The sequence below is a fragment of the Aptenodytes patagonicus genome, chromosome 6 (assembly GCF_965638725.1).
Source record: "Aptenodytes patagonicus chromosome 6, bAptPat1.pri.cur, whole genome shotgun sequence".
Classification (NCBI taxonomy): domain Eukaryota; kingdom Metazoa; phylum Chordata; class Aves; order Sphenisciformes; family Spheniscidae; genus Aptenodytes; species Aptenodytes patagonicus.
Window position 1 is genome coordinate 18,410,105 of NC_134954.1, and position 18,085 is coordinate 18,428,189.

Consider the following 18,085-nt stretch of genomic DNA (forward strand, 5'->3'; position numbering starts at 1 on the left):
GCGGGAGGTGGTTCTCCCCGCTGCTTGTTGGTTGAACAACCACCTTGCACTTTACATGCCACCTCCAAAATTGGATCTTGCTACTATGAAACTAGAGCCGAAGTCAAGCAGATGGCACTGAAGAGGTGTTTCAGGAAGCCACATTTCCATCAGCATGTGAAGTGTTTTTTCCGCAAGGGCCATTTTTTTAACTCAGCTGCAGTTTGCAAGACAGTTACTGATTTGGAGCATGGGTTAAAGAGCCAGTGAAACTTCACGTGTTGAAATGCAGCTACTTAATGTGTGGTACAGATAAATGGGGTACCAAAAGCCTGAGGAGACTGAGGGGTGCCTACGTCTGTCCAGTGTTCTGGGATGAATTGCCATGGGAGGCAACAGCACGCATTTGCAGGTATTAAGCCCTGTCTGCCCTGCAGCATGGAGCACGTTAGAAGCAATCTGTTTTGAAGGGACCATTTTTTCTACAAATACAGAAGAAACAGCAGCAGCTCTACCAGAGCACATTGCGTGGTGGAGACCGTGCTGGTGCCCCTGAGCTCTGGACACAGCAGCTTGCTCTCATCCCGAAGCATATGGTCTGAGGTCATGAGCAGCCCCAGTAATTACAGGGAAGGGCTTAGAGAGCTCCCTCATGCCCTGGGACGTCCGTTCCTGTATCCCACACAGAGCCAGCTTCACCTGTGATGGGAGCTGGTGCCCTGAAGCTGGTGAGCTCATCCTGGAGTTTGGGTTTGAACGTTGAAACCGGTGTGGTTGTGGCCACGATAAAGCCAAGGTGCCCTGCGACCATGCAGAAAAGGTTGGCTGTGAGGCAAACTGGGTTGCATACAGCAAAAGCACATGGAAATTGGGGTCTGTCTGGTGTTTGCAGATGCGAAAGATCCCTGCTGCGGTCCAGACCTGGCCAGGTTTGTGGTGGTCCCCTGCTACACGTCAAGCAGCAAGGGTCTGGAGGAAGGTGTCAGCCTGTGGGATAGCCTGGCTCATTGGAGGAGGCTGTGTCTTTCTTGGGCCACCCTTGAGACCCAAGCATCTCCCTTCAGAAGACTGTGTGGTCCCGGCACATGTGGGCAGCCTCGTTCCCTCCATGGCTTAGTGCTTCCCGCTGGAAGGAGCAACCTGGTGCTGCTATCAGAGACGTGGCCTGTGTGTGAAAGGGTGCCTTGTGGGTCTCCTAAACGGAGATTTAATTTTAGTTATGAATACTGCAGTGTTGAATAGGCAGTGATGTGAAACAGAAGCACAGTGGGGGTGTTAAAGGGTGGTAATAACATGGCTGTCATGAACTAATGTTATTGGGAACAGACTGTACTGCCTTCTTTCAGCTGCAAAAACGTGTATTTGCAGAGAAGCAGAGGTGCCGGGGGCAAAGGGAGGATGAGCTGTGCGGGAGGGGAAGGAGGACCCCCAGGGACCGTCCGCTGCCACTCCCTGCCCTGGGGAGCTGCAGGCGATGGGCTGCTCCCCTTGGCAGAGCACCGTGGGGATTGCCCCCACGCTGGGAGCTGCAGTGTCGGACCTGCATGTGCTGGGGGTGCCAGAGCAAAGAGCAAAGCTCGCAGAGGGGCTGGGAAAGTTGCAAGGGGTCCAGCAGTAACCGGTGGCATCCCTTTCCTCCTCCATCCCACTGGTGCTCCTTTGAATCTTGCTGCCTTCAGTGTGGGACCAGCTCTGAGAATGTTTTCCTAAGGTACTGTTTGTCCTCTTTTTTTTTTTTTTTTTTTTTTTTTTTTAATACATTGCTCTTTGTCAGGAACATCTCTCCTTAGTCCTCTGGTGCCTCAGGTTTCCGTAGGCTGCTCCTTAAACCCACTTTTGGTGTATTTGCTGTCTGTTATTTATCTCTATCTCTGTCTGCTCTATGCTGTTATGCTTGGTCCACTCATCTTCCAGCCTAGACCTGCCCCTGTTGAGGCTTTGACCTCCCTTTAGGAGAGTGGTGTTTGTTCCTGTGTCCTGGGAAGGCCGTGCCAGATGCAGAAACATCTTGAAATCTGGTCTGCTGCAAGGTTTTCTGTGACCGTGAGGCACAGCTCTTCAAAACCTACAGCTTCAAACACTTGTGGACAAAATCTGTACACAGTCCTTTCTGTGAGCGTGAAGCAGATACACAACCCCCCATTGCCAGTTTGCTGGTGTTAAATGGTGGCAATGCTGCAGAGAGGGGGGAAGCACTTTCTAACCAGTGGTTTTCCTTGGGTGGGAATTAGAAGGGGTGCAAGCCACATCTAGAGGAACTGTCTACAGAAACTTCTGGAAGGATGTGGGATCTCTGATGCTGACTTAGGACCTCTTACGCCGGCGGTTTTATCCATGGAAGAGGGAAACCTCTCAGTTCTTCCTGAGCTGGAGGAGGGCTGCTGTCTCCACTGTCCTTTGAACTACAAGAGAGATGGGGGATGGCATAGGTGCAAGCATTGGTGTAAGGGATGTGTTTCCCTTATATATAAGGGAATATAAGATTGTAGTCTTGCTCACCTATGTGCTATAGTGAGTGTTATTTCTGGAGATGAATAATATGCTAATTTAACAATTTAGCTTGTTAATCTAATAATCCTGCCTTCTTTACTTAATGTCAGACCTATTGTGAGCTGCAGTAATGGAATTGCAGCTCTGCCAGCTGTACGGCCCCGATCAGAGCTTGGATTGATAGAGAGGATTAGAAATATTTCAGTCCAAAGGTCGGCTTTGTTCAGTCAACACAGAGTATTAGCTTGGCCCTGAGCAGTTAGACGTCTGTGCTGGGAGAGGATTTACGCCTTTCCAAGGGGAAGCTCTGGTTGTTCAATCCAAACTGAAGTATTAATAAAAATGATCAGCTGAGGAGAACCCCCCCAAAAAAAAATTCCACTCTATTTATTTTTGTTTCTCTCTGAGTTTTTTGAATGTTTTCCAGGGTTTTACTTCTTAAAATGTTGGAAAAGATGACAGATGTGAGGGAGGATTGGCTATAAGTAAAACTTGTGCTTGTCCTGCTCAGTGAAGGTCTTCTGCTCTCTGAAAGCACCCCAAGGGAAAGAGCTGTGCCTGAGCGAGCAACCAGCTTTCTGCAGGAGAGCTCAGGAGGACAGAGGAGCAACTCTGGAAATGTCACGTGGCCAGCAAATGAGATGTCAAATAATTGGATCCACCTTTCTATCTTTTTCATAGATTTTCCATTTCTGGTGTCAAAGCATTGGAATTTCAGGCATGCTGTGTATATGGGAGGATGCCATTTGCAGAGAGTGTGTTGAAGCCTGGGGGGAACAGAGGGTGTTTTAGGTAGCCCCATAAACAAGTGAAATTTGCCCGAAGTGGAAAGAAACCGCTTCAAGTCAGTCGTGTCCTTTAGTTCCTTGGGGCAGTGGGGTCACTTTGAAGCTCTCGCAAAGCTGTTTGTGAACCCAAAAGATGATGGAGAGGTGGAGATGTGTGCCGTTGGAGGGAAATGCACTGGTGTCATGGTCATGCTATTTCTCTCAGAAAGGGCAGCACAAGCTCCCGCTGTAAAGGGCAGAGGTTTTGCTGCAGTGTTTGGCCGAAAGGCAGAGACATGGGGCTGAGTCCTGGCCAGGGTGAGGACGTGGTCCCCAGTCTGCAGGGTTGTCCTGAGTCCCCACTGGCTTGAAATCCCCCTGCCAGTAGCTGGGATTAAGTGCAGGCAGGAACAATACGGTTTGGCCCATGATCACTGTGTTTTAATCAAACAGGTATTTTACTCTTTGTTAAAGTAAACATTTTTCCCATCCTGTTCTATGACTCACTTTTTCTTACGCTGACCTGATATTTAGAGTATCTGATGTTTTAATTACCTTCTCAGAGACATGGATTTATTTCAGATATGTTTGAAGAGATGTGTAAACCAAGTGCAAAGCTAGAGTACGTCGTTTATAAAAACAGCTTCTTTTGGAGATTGCTGAATTTCCACACTAGGATAAGCCTGTTTTTCCATCAATAAGTATTTTAGTCCCTTTAAACTAATTGGAAGGGATTTTTTTGGCACCCTCAAGATTGTTTTCAATGGGAAATGAAGTACATAAACGTGCCTATACTCTGTAAAAGCTGAGGACGAGTCACACTGGCTGCTATAAATGGTCTAATTTACTGCAGGGTGGCAGTTCGGATGCACAGCTCCTGTTGGAAGGCAAAGTTCCTTCTACCAGGAAAAATTGGATGCAATTTTCGGTGCATTAGTGCTAAAGTGCCTTCATGCTAAAAATCTTGGACCGAGTCTCTAAATTGCCTTGAACTACAGGAAAACAAGGAGCTAGCAGGACCTGGACCAGGGACCTGTGTGAAGTTCTGGCCCACCCCAGGAGATCTCTGTTGCAGAAGGTCTAGGATGCAGAAATGGAGTCTGGAGGAGATGAGACTCACCTGTGAACACCTACGATGTGTCTGCAGAAGTAAGGCTTGACAAAGAGTTTGTCATGGGTAGCAAATTATATGTTAATGTAGAAAAATGAACTGATGATTTCTCACCTGGCAAAACCTCTAGTGCCCCACGCCGTTTCTGCTGTAGGAAGATTATGTGTGTGCTGGAGTTGGTGGTGTCAAGGACATGCTGTCTAATGGCATGGTTTAGAGGCAGGAGTTGGCCAGTAGAAAGGGCAGTTGTTGGGTTGCTGGCATCAGCTTGGTATTTTAACTGCAACAAAAATGTAATGGAAGAAAATTAGTTAGGAGGCTTCTGTCCTGCCAAAGTGGTAATATTCAGACTTTTATGAGACTTTGTTATTTGTGTGAGTTTACTGAGATTTCTGTATGAAATGGAGTGTTCCTCAGGTTATACTTTCTCAGCAGTGAGGGGTGGCATTGTGGTCTGGTCCCAGCAAAGCTGTCTGAGTCGAAATTTCTGCAGTGCCTTGCAAGAGCACCCTAATTCCACTTATTTAATATTTACCTGTCACATGACTAAGGGCATTGCAAAATGGCTGGATCCCAAGTGTTTTGCTTTAAAGTATCAGACCTGCAACAGGGTTACTCCATTAAATGCCTGCTATGGGGGTTATGTATGCATGGGGGGGTGCTCTGGTTGGGAGGTTTAAGAGACGATGCTCTGCCCGGCTGAAGGAAATGGGACCTCTGCCTTGCTCAAAAGAGTGACAGTTCTGGTTGTGTCCTGCTGGTTGCAGCAGGTGGTGGGTCATGTATTTTGTTGAACAAATAGGAGCAGACAGCAGAAGTTAAGTAAATGTGGTGGGATACATTTCTGGGTACAGAAATTGCAGTTTTTGCTTAAAGGTGAAAGTCATGCTTGTGCAAGCAAAATTTTAAAAAGCAACAATCAATCATCTTCTTTCTGTCCTTAAAATGTGGACTTTAATTTTGGGCCAGAATATGCAGGTTTTGTATACAAAGGCTGATATTGAGGCCAGGGTTTATTTATTTAGTAAATATATATAATGCTTGAATGCATCAATTGATGTTTAAAGGCATTTACCAATGTTCCCATCATGTGCCGGTCCATTATGCTTTATGGAGTGTGAGGACCACAACCTTTGAAGAAAAACTTGTGGTGCCTGCTTCATTTGCAGAAATTAGTCTTAATACTTGACATTATCAAGTTAGTGATAGTTGATATAACATTTTAAGAGTAATTAGGAGCATGAATTTATGCTCAGATGGATGTTTAATTAAAAACTGTGGCAGTTTTGAAGTTCATGCTTGAACAATCTTGAGGCTGAAATGTGGGTTTATACCCAAGTGAACCTTGACAGCAAATCTGGAGATGGGGAAAAATGCTTTAGTAGCTCCGATTTCCTCCTATTTGTTTTACGCTGTCAGAGCCATCACAGCATCTGTAACGGTGCTGAATTTATGAAGATGAAAGCAGAACTTGCAGTTCAGCCAGGACATCACGTAGCCAGATGTAAAACCTGCTTCGGGGAAAGGAGCAGGGATGGAGGATACTTGTGTATTTGAGACCTCCGGGAGCCGTACTCCAGGTGATGCTGGCGGTGGTCCTTCAAACCTTGCAGTGCTTACTGTGAACAGCCAACATGGGGCGGTGAAAGTGCCTCCTGGAAATCTCTTCTCCTCCATCTCCTTGAACTTCTGGGGGATTCAGTCACTGCCCTGTGTGAGCGGGGAGGAAGAGGAGGGTAAACCCATGCTTATGTCCAAAGCAAAGGCAATGACATGCAGGAGCTTGAGTCCCACAGCAGGATGGGGCTGGTGGTACCACATTTCGGATGCTGGGATATCGTGGCAGCTTGGGCTTTGGGAGGATGCCGGTCCTCTTACACCTCTCACTCTTATGTACAAGCAGCTGGAAGCAGCTCACCCACCACCAACAAGCGGAAAAATCCCGAACAATGCCAGGAGACAAAGAAGGCGAGAAGACAAAATGTTACAGATCGCTAAAAAGCAGATCAACTCCTTTTCCGCAGGCAGACAGACAACTGAGGGCTGTTGGCATAGATTATTAAGCAGACAGGAGGCGAGGAGGGCGCGGGGAGCAAGGGTGGCTGCAAGCATTGCTGCTCCCCTCTGGCTTCCTTTGCTCCCGTTGCCAAAAACGTCGGTAGTGGTGTGGTCTGAAGGCTTAGAAGTGACTGTCTTACCTGGAAGGGTCTCATCCTCATGAATGCTTTGCCTCTGGGCATCTGCACCCTCTCCAGCATCCCCAGGGTGAGCTCCCAAGTACAGGGGCACCAAAAAGCAGGAATTTTGAAAAAGCAGAGAATTTCTGTTGAAATTCTGTGTAGGCACCTGCAGTCTTACCTGTTTTGACCCACATCTTTTGCTGTTGGGGGATCAGAGGCAACCCCAGGAGCAGGAGTTGGGCTCGGTTGTTGTGTGGTTTTGTAGTGGAGGTCCCTGCTCTGGCAATGGTTTAAAGGAAAAAGCCAACAAGTTTTGATGGGTGGAGGACACACAAGATGTAAAAGCATATTGCAACAGGGGCTTTCTGGTGCTTTTCTTGGTCTTGCTACCCCATTCTCCTTTTGTATCTTCTTAACAGCAGTGCAAGGTTCACACTGGAGAATTTAGCGCTTACCACTCATTAATGAACAATTTCAGCTTGCCTTGGCTTTGGCAGAAATGGCTCTGCTGCCTGGTCCAGGCTGGTTCCTTTGGAAAGGCTGCAGGGATATGGGCGCTCCCAGTCCCGCTTCCAGCCTTTGGGCACAGGCACTGACTTCTGCATGGCCAATGTGCAGGAGGCAGTTGGTGGCTAATGCCATCAAAAGGGCTTGTTGCTGCCTTGACATCTTTTAACATGTACAGGTCAGATGCTAATTTTATTCCTGTATTGCATCTATTGCTTTCAGTTCTCAGTGTCTTTCTTCAGCCTGTCTGTATCTGTATTGCGAAACCAAGGATGCCTGCAGTAGGGTGAAAATCAACTGGTTTTCTAAACTATATATGATGGTTTCACTGCAAATATCAATGCTGAGCGCTTAGGTATGTTGAATTAAAAGGGACAGTTAACTGGTGAGGAAACCCCTGGTTTCCCTGGACAGAGGTGGAAGTCTGCCAGGATGAAGCTCAACGATCCATCACTGCAAACAAACTATATGAAAAGCAAATCTTTGTTCTAAAGTTCCAAGGCTAAATACTTATTGGTACTACTTTGCCTGGCTTTTGCATGACTAAGTGTCCCTCACGGCTTACATTAACATACATTTCAAAGCGGTTTATTTTGTTTTGGTAAATGTTCACACAATATTAAGATCTTACCTTCATTTGTAAATACTTGGGAGGTATACGGGGTGGTGGCAGATCCCTGAGAGAAAGATGGTGTGGGCACACAGGGCTCCTTTTTGCCCTTGGCCAGTATCAGAGGTAGGCTGCAGCACTCCACCACAGCAAGGCTGGGGCATTTCCTTAAAATACAAAATGAGGTGGTGATATGTCAGATGAAGGCGGCTATAACTAGCAAATACATGGCTTGAAATGCCCCAACCTGCTTCCCCATCTCCCTCCATTTCATGGAGGATGCAGTGTGCCATGGTTGTGTCTGAGGCTATCCCCTGAGCTCTGTTGTGTCTAGCAATGTGCCTCTCCTTCCCGACAGCCACATCCAGGGGGTGCTTCAGCCACAGCCTGATGCTGCTGGGCTGTGCTTTATTCTATTACTTTTTATGTTGCACATTTTAAAATAAAGCTTTTTTTTCCTGTTGTTAGACCATGCGATTGCTCAGGACATATAAATTGTGTTAATAAATGAGTGAGGAGCCCTGGTGGGTGACTTGGCTTCCTGGTGAAGTCATAAATTTGGAGAGGATGATGCTGCCTTGCTCTGCAGCCGGCACGTGGGTTTGCTTCCCAATGCTGTGCCTGGAAACCCAAGGGGCCGGGGAGAGGTCCCTGTGTCTGGTAATTTGGCGTTCCTGCTGGAGGTGAGATGGTATGAAAGACCATCTCCAGCCTGCAGGAGGGCTGGGAAACCTGGGCAGAAACCCCAGCTCATCAGCAAGCACCCTGGGGGGGGGGCGGAGGAGCCTGCAATTTAGGAAATGCTCATATTTTTCCCTGTTTCTGCCATACTGTGGCTTGTCCCCTCTCAGCCTCTGCTCCTTGTTGTGTCCTTGGTGCGTTAATTATCAATGCTGCAGGGCAGGAGCTGCTGTTCCCTGTGTGTCCTCCACACCGTATCTCATGTGATGGGGCCTTGGGCTGCTCCCATAGGAAGAAGTGACTGGGAAACAGGGATGCTTCCCTTTGCCTCCTGGCTCTCCTGCCGGGATCAGCGCCTGCTGTTTTTTCTGGAGAAGCAGCATCTTTTCCTCTGGCTCTGCCCGGTTTGTAAGCAGAGCATGTGCCCTCAAATGGAGGGGGGGGAAATGATTTGGTATGAGCAATTTTGATACGATGTTGGGTGATCCATTTCTTGGGAGAGGAGGAATGGCTGGGAATTGGCTTGCTTGATAGCAGTTATGCTGGTTTTAAGACCCCATCAACAGTTTGGGCCCTTTTATAGTTTTCCCCATCACTTCCAGGCATTTTTCTATTAGGATTAATGTAGTCAAGCACTGTGCAACAAGCAGTTTATTGCAGTAATTTGCTAATTTTTCAGTTGCTGAAAACGGAGGAGGCCGTATGTGTCAAGGAGCTTCTGTTTCCGCGCTGGCTCTCGAGCATCTCCTCTAGATGCACGCTCCCTGCTTGTGCCAGCGCTGAAGATGGGGTCACTTCCATAGCCAAGAAGCAAATCTGATTTTAAAAACCGCTCTAGCCTGCTAACCGAGGCATTTGCAAAATAAATAAATTAGTGGACAGAGTGTATAATGGTGTCCTGCAGGCTTGGAGTCCCTTGGGTGTCCCCAGGACCATGAGAGCTGGGTCTCGAACACGAGGGGACCGAAGTAAGTGCCGTGTGGGTACTCCAGTCAGCACATACTCATCATCACAGCTCCAGCAGACCATTTCCAGCTGAGTCATGCTCTGTGCTCAGGAGAGGCCCCGAGCTGGTTTTTTGCATGGCTGAGCATTAAAAGATATTTCCAGCACTTGTTTGCCAGGAAAATGCATCGAAGGCCCTTTACTAATTAATTGTAATGGCAGGAGGAAGGGGAGGGAATTGCTTTCCCATCATGGCTGCTGTGAAGATGCTCTTGAAAAAGCAAAAATATGTGTGGATGCTGCCAGGGTGAGGAGGTTGTTGAAGAATATTGTTCACTGCAAGGAAAACACTGCCACTGAGCAAAAACAAACAAACTTCTCGCTTTTCTTTTGCAGGGTCGTCATGTTAAAACAGGCCAGCTTGCTGCTATTAAGGTTATGGACGTCACCGGGGTAATGTATCCTCCTCCTCCTGCATCCTTAAATTATAGATAAGAGGGGAAAGGGGATGGGGTGTGATAACGTGTGGGGGTTGGTGGAAGCCTTGTATTTCTGGGAATCAGATCCCCTTTGCCTTAATGTGAAATGTGCCATTAAGAGGTTTTGGTTTTAATAAATGTGTGAGAGAAAAATAAATCTGGAAGAGTTTTGGAGATTAAGTAATTTTATGCTGAAACAAAGCAGCATCCAGTTCCAGCAGTGGCTCTTTTGAATGTGTTAATAAAATCTGAAGAAAATTGGAGCAACAGAATCATGTATTCATAACACATTTCGGTTTTTCCAAATCCATGTTTTTCACTGAAAAAGCTTTTGTTCACCAAAACTATGTGCAGGTATTGTTATGAATAACTTTACTAGGCAAGTTAAATTACTCCTGTGCATCCTGCTGATACAGAGGAAAGAATGCACCACCCTGGTCTCAGAAACGTGGCTCTTTGGAAACTTGTATCAGACTAAGAAAACCAAGAATTTACAAATTATTAAATGAATAACAGGATTTAGGGGAAAAAATGGTTTCACCATTTCCCAACGGCCATGGAAGAAAAAGTGAGTGGAACTGCTATGATCCCTATAAACCTAACAGATGCATTTAGGAGGGTCACATGAAATTGTGACCCTGCTTTTTCTTGAATAATTTTTTTTAAGTGCAGTATTATACCTCCCAAAGTTCCTGCTTACATAAACACGACCAGGTTTGGGAAGAAGAATGTGTTTTATTGTGGTGGGGTTTTTTACTGAAATAACACATTTCAAAATTTAGGACTTTATCCCAATCTACCCACCTTATTTTTTTGAATTAATGCTTTTAATTAGCTTTCAGGAGTTCAGCACATACAGAATTGACTTGCTGTGAAAGCAGTCAGCTGGCCTCAGGAGTATGTTTTGAAATACCTTAGATGTTGCGGTGTGGTATTAATTTCTACAGGACCTTCATTCAGGTTCTTTTTTTGTGCTAACAGGTGAAATGATGCATGGAAATAAGTCTGTAAATGTGAATCATGTTTGGTTTTGTTTACTTGCAACATCTACGAGTGCCGTTTATCTAGTTCTTGTAGGAAGCAGGCTGTAAGGGAATAGGTAGACCCACCAAACGTAATCCCATGGCATAAATGGCAGTGAGATTCCCATGGATGAAGTCTGAGGTCACAACAAATTTAAGCTGAGAAATCAGAATATTTTAAGCCAAACAGGGGCTTAAATTTGAGTCCACGGTTAGTTCTGTGGTTTTAAAATATCATCACTTCCAAGCAAAGATGTTGGAGAAAAGTAGCCCAAATATGATCCTGCCCAATAACTAATATTTTCAGCCACGTCTTTAAGTAGATATCCCAGATCTAAACCTTTACCTTCCAAAGTAGGGTCTCAGGTAGGGTCTCTGAACGTCCAAGGTAGTAAATCAGATATTTGGTGTGGGATGTGTTATTTGGATATTTAATTATTTTTCCCTTAAGCTGCTTTTAGCCATATTAAAACACATAGGTTATTTTTCTTTTAATATATAATGCGCAGATTTTTTAAGTCAGTCCTCTAAAAAAAACCCCTAACCGAACTTCTGCTCTCTTCTACTTCTCCCTACCCCACTGAATACCCTGTGTGGTGGCTTCTCAGCCTTGGGTGACACCAATATTGCATGAGTGGAGAAGCAGCTATCTAGCAGGCAGTAGCACGATCAGCTAAGGTGCAGAGGTAAGACCTCCATGTCCTCTGAAGGGATGCCACCGGCCCTTAGTCACTGAAAGAAGGCTGCTCAGGGAACAGGACCAGGCTTGGGCAGGACAGGCAATGACCACAGTGAAGACACAGCAAACCTGTGATGTGGTAGGGGACTGACTGTGCTTCATAGCTGTTGATGCTGAAGTCAGATCTAGAACCATGTCCTCCAGCCACCGCAGGAATGGTCCTGGGAGTCACTTCTGGAGTAATCTCTAAAGCTGGTCCCTGAATTATGCCTACAGCCACATTTGGCACCTGGTCCAGGCTCAGTGCGAAGGCTGCTGGTGAAAACCCAAACATGTCCACTCCAGCCCTTTACCACGTCCTGACACACACTGATTTCAGTGTTGCCGCTGCTTGGTTTTATCCAGTTCTTCCATCCCATTTTTTTTTTTCTGGGATGTCCCTGATGACAACATGTCTTTCAGAAGCCTACAGAGAACCAAACTAGTGCGGTCATCCCAACCATAGCCATCTGCAGTTTCATGGAGGAAGTTTTTAGAGTGTAAAGCCCCCACATGCTAAGTGAGCTCCCAGCCAGCATCTCATCCCGACCACGTGCCTTGCACTAAACCCTCAAAGACTCCTGACAACGATGCTTTAACTCATCTATGCTCTTGCATAGATTATTATATATTCCCTAATTATCTGTTAGGGAAGATGGCAGCATAGAGGCCCTCAAATTACAGCACTTGATCAGTTTGGGCAGCCACTATCTCTGAATTAAGGATTTGGATTCATTTTCCAGGGGCTGGTCCTGCTGCATGCCCTACTTCCAGTGATGGATGTAAAAGAATTGATGGATGGAGGCAAAGTGTGGCAGCAAAACCTGGTCTTTGGGTTTTGTTGGTTTTGGGGTTGAAGTAGTTACAGCAGCTCGCTATGATAGTTCATTTTTTCTTCCCTCCCTCGCTGGATTTGCTGGTGGTGATCACTGGTGATAGTCCTGCTTGGAGCAGGAGGTTGGGCTGGAGACCCCTGAGCCTGACCATGCAGATGTCCTCAGGTGCCATCCACAGCTCTGATTTTTTGTTTTGTTCCCCTCCCCCATTTTGAATACTTCAACCTAAAGAGGGACTCAAGATAAAACCTTAGATCAAGTGTACTCTGTGGCTTATCTCCATTTTTCCTAGAGAGCCGGGTATGAGGCAGGGGATGACTGAAGAGCTGGCTAGTGGTACTCAGGGAGCTGGTGGGGTTTTGCACTGACCGTTCCTCCTTGTTCCCAGCACCACTGAGCATCCAGCTGCTTTTTTTGTTGCAAAGGGCTTCAATTAAAAAAAAAAAATCTCTGGGGCCTGATAAACTAAGTGTTCTATTCCGTGGTTTCCTGGGCAAATGAAAACAAGCAAAGTTGTGTCAATTGCTTAAAGGAAAGAGGTGATAAAGGTCTTCCAGAATGGGTTTTCCTTGTAACATTTGGGCCCATTCCTCATCCTCTTTGGTGCTTATGCTCTCCATGTTCTTACCAAAGATAAAATTGGAGGTTATTTATACAAGCTCCACCTAGCTACTTCTTTTATTTGTTCCTCCTGTCCTCATCTTCACTGTTCTTCCCTGAATTCTCTCTGGAAGACTGTAGTCATTAAATCGCTTTCTGTGGTAGTTTGGGAAGAAAGCTGTGTTTCTGTCCGTGTTGCGTGACACCTGGTCAGGGAGCATCTTCAAGAAGAGCTGCTCCTGCAGCTTCGCTGTTCACCAGGGTGTCTTGTCCCTTGCTGATTTGTAAAACTGAAGTCAGGATGAAGCAGGTGAGGGACACAAGGGTAAGAAAGAAGTAACAGCCCTGCTGGTCCTTTTATAATAAAGCTCATCGACAGCAAGGCACTAACTGCTGCTCCACAGCCCGTGGAATTACAGTGGGCTGGAATTCGGTCAGCTTAAAATAAAACCAGGGCATGTTTGGTGGTCGTGAAAGCAAAGAGGTAGGACATCAAAACAGGTATTGGTGCAGTTCCCCTGCCTCAGGTGCTTCAGCTGTTGCAGCTTTGCGGATGGGACGGAGAGGGGCCGTGACAGTCCACGGGAATGATGCTTGTCACCAGGACTGAGTTAGTCTGGCAGAGAGTTTGTGGACAGGCAGCATCTGCCTGCTCCCTGCATGGTGCCACTGCACCACCAATGACACCTGGTGTCCCCAAATGTCTTGTGCTGCTTCCAGAGAGGGCAGGAGCGGTGTGTCACACGGCTGGGATGCACAGTGCAGGAGCACTTCTGCTGTGCAGTGGTTTCTAGAAAACCATCCTCTTGGGCCTTTGATGGGTCTGGGAGGGTGTGCTGATGCATTACTGGCGTAACACAAGTATTGTTAAGCTTCAGAGCAATGCGATACTGATGTAAATTATGATATGAATTATTAAAGGAATGAGTTTAAAAGGTGGAGGAATGTCTAAACTGCTGAAAACATGTAATTTGGCTGTGATGCCAAAGTTCGGCACTGGTGGCCCTCTGGATGTAGAGCATGTCTCCATGAGAGGGCTCAGTTCCTGGCCAGACCTTGCCTTGCTCCCACCCTGCAGATCAGTGCCCTTGGCCAGCCCAGTTTACACCTGTGGCATGTGCAGGTATTTATTTGGCTCCTCAGGAGGTTCCTGGGGTCTCCGCTCCCACTCGTGCCACGAGGTTTGAAGCAGTGCACAGGGATGGTGGGTCATTAACCCATGTGAGAGGGCTGCTGCCCACCCTTAAACTCTGCCAGCACCTTCAGGATCCCGTTCTGGAGGAGACAGCATGATCTGAACCATTTGTAAACCACCTGATTTCTGCACCACCTGAAGATTTGTCCAGTTCAGGGTTCAGAAATGCAGTGGGCAATGTGGCAAAGCATGTGTTTTCTCCAGTTCCGGTCATCTTAGCTTTTTAGTTTAACCCATTAGTTGTTTTTTTTTAGTTTAACCCATTAGTCTTCAGTCCAGGCTGCAGGCTCCCAGGGCTCTGGTATCAGTTCCATGGTGCAAAAAGCGGCTGTAAAAAATGATGCAAGGAAACAGGTGAGGTTGGTCAGAAATGGGGTGCGTGGAAGTTCACCCATGTACAAAGGGAAACAGGAACCTGTGAAGTGCATCCTCTTAGTGTCTCTGGTTTTCTTTTTCTTTTCGCCTCATCCCAGGATGAAGAGGAAGAGATCAAACAAGAAATTAACATGCTGAAGAAGTATTCTCACCACCGAAATATCGCTACGTATTATGGTGCTTTTATTAAAAAGAACCCACCAGGAATGGATGATCAGCTCTGGGTAAGTTGCTTTCTTTTCTCTAAATTAACTGGGGTTTGACACAAATGATTTACTCCATGTTGTCCTCTTACCACGACCTATATTGCACAAAAGCCTTATTTTGCATCCATCTTTTTTGAAGTCATGGCTTTGAAAAGGCTCTTCCTGCGCTGCAAAATGCTTCTCCATTTTGCCATAAAATCTTTGCAGACTGATGATAAAACCATTTTTATTCTGAATTGTCATTAACAACATCTTTGTTACAAAATTTAATTGAAAATGATTCCGTCCTATGAAAATAAATGCATCAAAAAAATCAGTTGGAGGGAGCCGGGAGTGTTACTGGGAAGACAGAGGCTGGACAAGGGATGCTGGGCACGCATGATTCCTGCCAGCTCTCGGCACTGCTTCTCATGCTTAATGTTTCACAGAGCCAGTGTAGGTGAATAAAGAGGAGGGGGACAGTGAAGGGCAGGCAGGAAGGTCTATGGCTGTTCAGGCATTTCGGTGAAGATCGCCTCGTCTTGCTGAAGGGCTGCAAGCTGCTTTGCCTCTCCATAAATCCTTGCCTGCCTCCTCCCGCTGCTTCCCTTGTCAGTGGCTTCTCGGTTAATAATTCAGCATTCCCAGACCACAGAGGATAGAGTTTAAATCCACCGTCTATCTCCGGAGGCAGCTGGAGCGTTGGAGCCCACCTCCTCGCTGGCAGCTGATGCTCTCAGGGGCTGGGCAGGGCAGCAGGCACTGCGGGTCGGGGCTCCGGGCACTGCCATAAGCAGGGTGAAAAATTAACTAAAGTTACTGTGCTGTATTCTGAGCTCAGCTGTGCTGATCTAAGTCTGTGGAGCAGCAGTCTGCAGTGCCCGTGGGTGTCTGACCAGCAGTTTGAGACCCTGCTTTCGTTAGGGCAGCGTTGAAGAGAAGGCTACATTTGAGTTATCTTAAATGTAATGACCTGGATGTTGTCTTGTGATCTAAATAGCATTTATTTCCTCACAGTCTTGTAAATCCAGTCAGTTCTAGGTTATCCACAGGTGGTTTCCAAAGGTTTTCTGTGCCTGCACAAGATTGCTAGAGACTAATTTTTCAGGGGTAACAAATATCCATGGTTCAGCCAGGAGGCCATGGAGATGCTGGAGGGCAGCAGAACGTCCTTTCCTTTACTTTCTGTATAACCTAGGCTTTATTTTAGCAAAAGGTTCAGTGGCTTCAGCTGTTTGCCCCTGTGTCCACATGCCAGAGCATCTGGGGGTTGTGGGAACCAGGGGGTTTCAGAGGACATTCCTCCTGGGACAAAAATGGAGCTGATGGGCTTCTGCACTGCTTTGCTACCCAAGACTTTGTGGTACACTGAATTATTGGGAAGACTTGGGGGCTTGGACTCCAGGGGCTTTTCTTACTTGGGTGTTGGGGTTATTTTTGGTGGGAACTCTTAAAAAACATGTTCTTTACAGCTGACCTGGGATTCAGTGAGGAGAAAGCTGTCAAGCTGAGAAATGCCTTTTCATCCCATGAAATTCCATTTGGCTTTAGCTGGTTTATAATCTGTTTAAAAAAACCAAATAAAATAGAAAACCAACCCACAGCATTTCCCCTTGTGCTGCTGGAGTGCCTAGGGGAAAAAAGCCCCACCAACTGTGTGCCAAAGCCCTCAATAGTGAGAGAAGCCCTCCCCGGAGCTGGGCTCTGCCCAGTGCCTTTACGCTGCTTGGATCTGGGGTTAGCACAGTCTGACCAGGGAAGAGAGGGGTTTTTTCTTTCCTCTAGCTCCAGTGCAAAGAGCTATTGGCGTATACAAGTGTTAATAAAATAATGTGGGGTTTTTTAAATGATTTGCCCATCCAGAGCAGCCCAAACTTCCAACAAGAAAAGCTCAGTAGAAAACTCCTTGGATTAAGAGAGGCCCTTTCATCCATTCCCATCATCATGAAACAGCAGAGGATGCTGTACATGCTGTATCACCTTCAGATGGCCAAAGTCAGGAGGAGAACCTGGGCTTTCCCCCGGCGGGTCACCCAGCCGTGCAAGGGAAGGTGTTCATCACCTAGCTGTGCTGCTTGTCTCTTGCCCCATGGGAAAGGCAGACTAGATAATCTAAATTCCCTTCCAGACCAGCTACCTCTCCTCTCAATTTTGGGGCCTTTCTCATGGGCTAGTGAAAAAAATTGTTGCAAAAGCTGCTTTCCTTGCACTGAAGAGTGCTGGGGTGTGAGGGTTTTTTTAAGTCTATGCCCAGTGCTGGGGCTGGTGGAGGTATTCATGGGAAAGCTCCCTGGAGTGGAGGAGAGGTGTGCTGGTGTTGCTGTGTTAAATAGCTGTTGTTTCAGGATCTGATTGAATTAGGACTTGTGCGAACTCTATCAGTCTTGCTGCACAGATAAAGGCTTGTTTATTTTTCATTGGCCCTTTGTTGAAATAAAACGGTTTCTGATAATGCCCAAGTAATTCTTTTTATCGACATTCAGGAGGCTGATACGGAAATAAAAAACAGAGCGCTCTTTCAGTGGAGATTAAGATCTCTCAGAAACACGGCAGGCTTCTGACATGAAGTATTGTCATCATTTCTGCCGCATGATGAGCAGGTCTTAAGGTGCTGCTGCTCCATTCGATAGCAGCCACTTGCCCTGAAAGACGAGCTTACTAAACAAGTGAGTTTTCCTGAAATTTAAGAGCTGCATGGAGGATATTTTAGCAGATGACAATGGAGTTGTGTATCACAAATCTTATACATAAGGAAAAAAAGTAAGTAAAAGTCATAGGGACAACCTTTAGGGAACATTTTAAAAAAAAATTAAAAATAGGAGGTAGGCTTATTCCTGTGTTGGATAAAGTGTTGCTTTCTGGGGGTGCCATGGTCCTTTGAGAGGGATTGTGCTCATCTCTAACTGAGACAAGGGGGTTGTGGCCGGGGGAGCCTGTGGTGCAAGGGGCTAAAGAGAGGGTGGGCTGCAGAAACTGGGGAAATGACCCAGGGGACAGTGAGGACCCAGTTAATCAGTTAACTGCTGCTTCTCGGAGTTAAACTCATTAAATTCCCCTTGCACATCTCAGACCTAAGGTATAGGTTACCAGGCTGCGCATAACCCAGGGGGGTGGGGGGGGCACGTTTTGAGATTTTGGGGGTTTTTTTTGGTGGTGGAAGATGGGGCATTCATTAGGAAGCACAAACTTGATGGCGGAGGTGACCCCATCCCAAAGGACCCCCTCCCCAGCACATCGCCTGCCCCGATGGCTGCTGGAAGTTGCAGGCTTTCTGCTTCGTTCCCATACATTAACACACTGTATACATCCGCAGGGCAATAGGGATGCCACTGTGCTGGGTGTTTGTCATCTGCCCTTGCCGGCCATGGTGCACTGAAACCATTAACGGAGAAGTCGCGCCATGCG

The 18,085-nt window shown here is 46.7% G+C and overlaps 1 protein-coding gene across 6 annotated transcripts in view; it reads left to right on the top strand.

The window, feature by feature from the left end:
- The window catches only part of TNIK (TRAF2 and NCK interacting kinase), a 165,395-nt gene that overhangs the window by 77,951 nt on the left and 69,359 nt on the right, over positions 1-18,085 (top strand). For 5 of the 6 annotated variants that reach the window (XM_076341364.1, XM_076341366.1, XM_076341365.1 and 2 more), the window contains 2 exons: positions 9,667-9,723; positions 14,594-14,719. In XM_076341364.1, the coding sequence (XP_076197479.1) occupies positions 9,667-9,723; positions 14,594-14,719 (183 nt within the window). Of the gene's footprint in view, positions 1-1,579; positions 1,691-9,666; positions 9,724-14,593; positions 14,720-18,085 lie in introns of those variants that run through there. The other variant, XM_076341368.1, reaches the window with a different exon arrangement.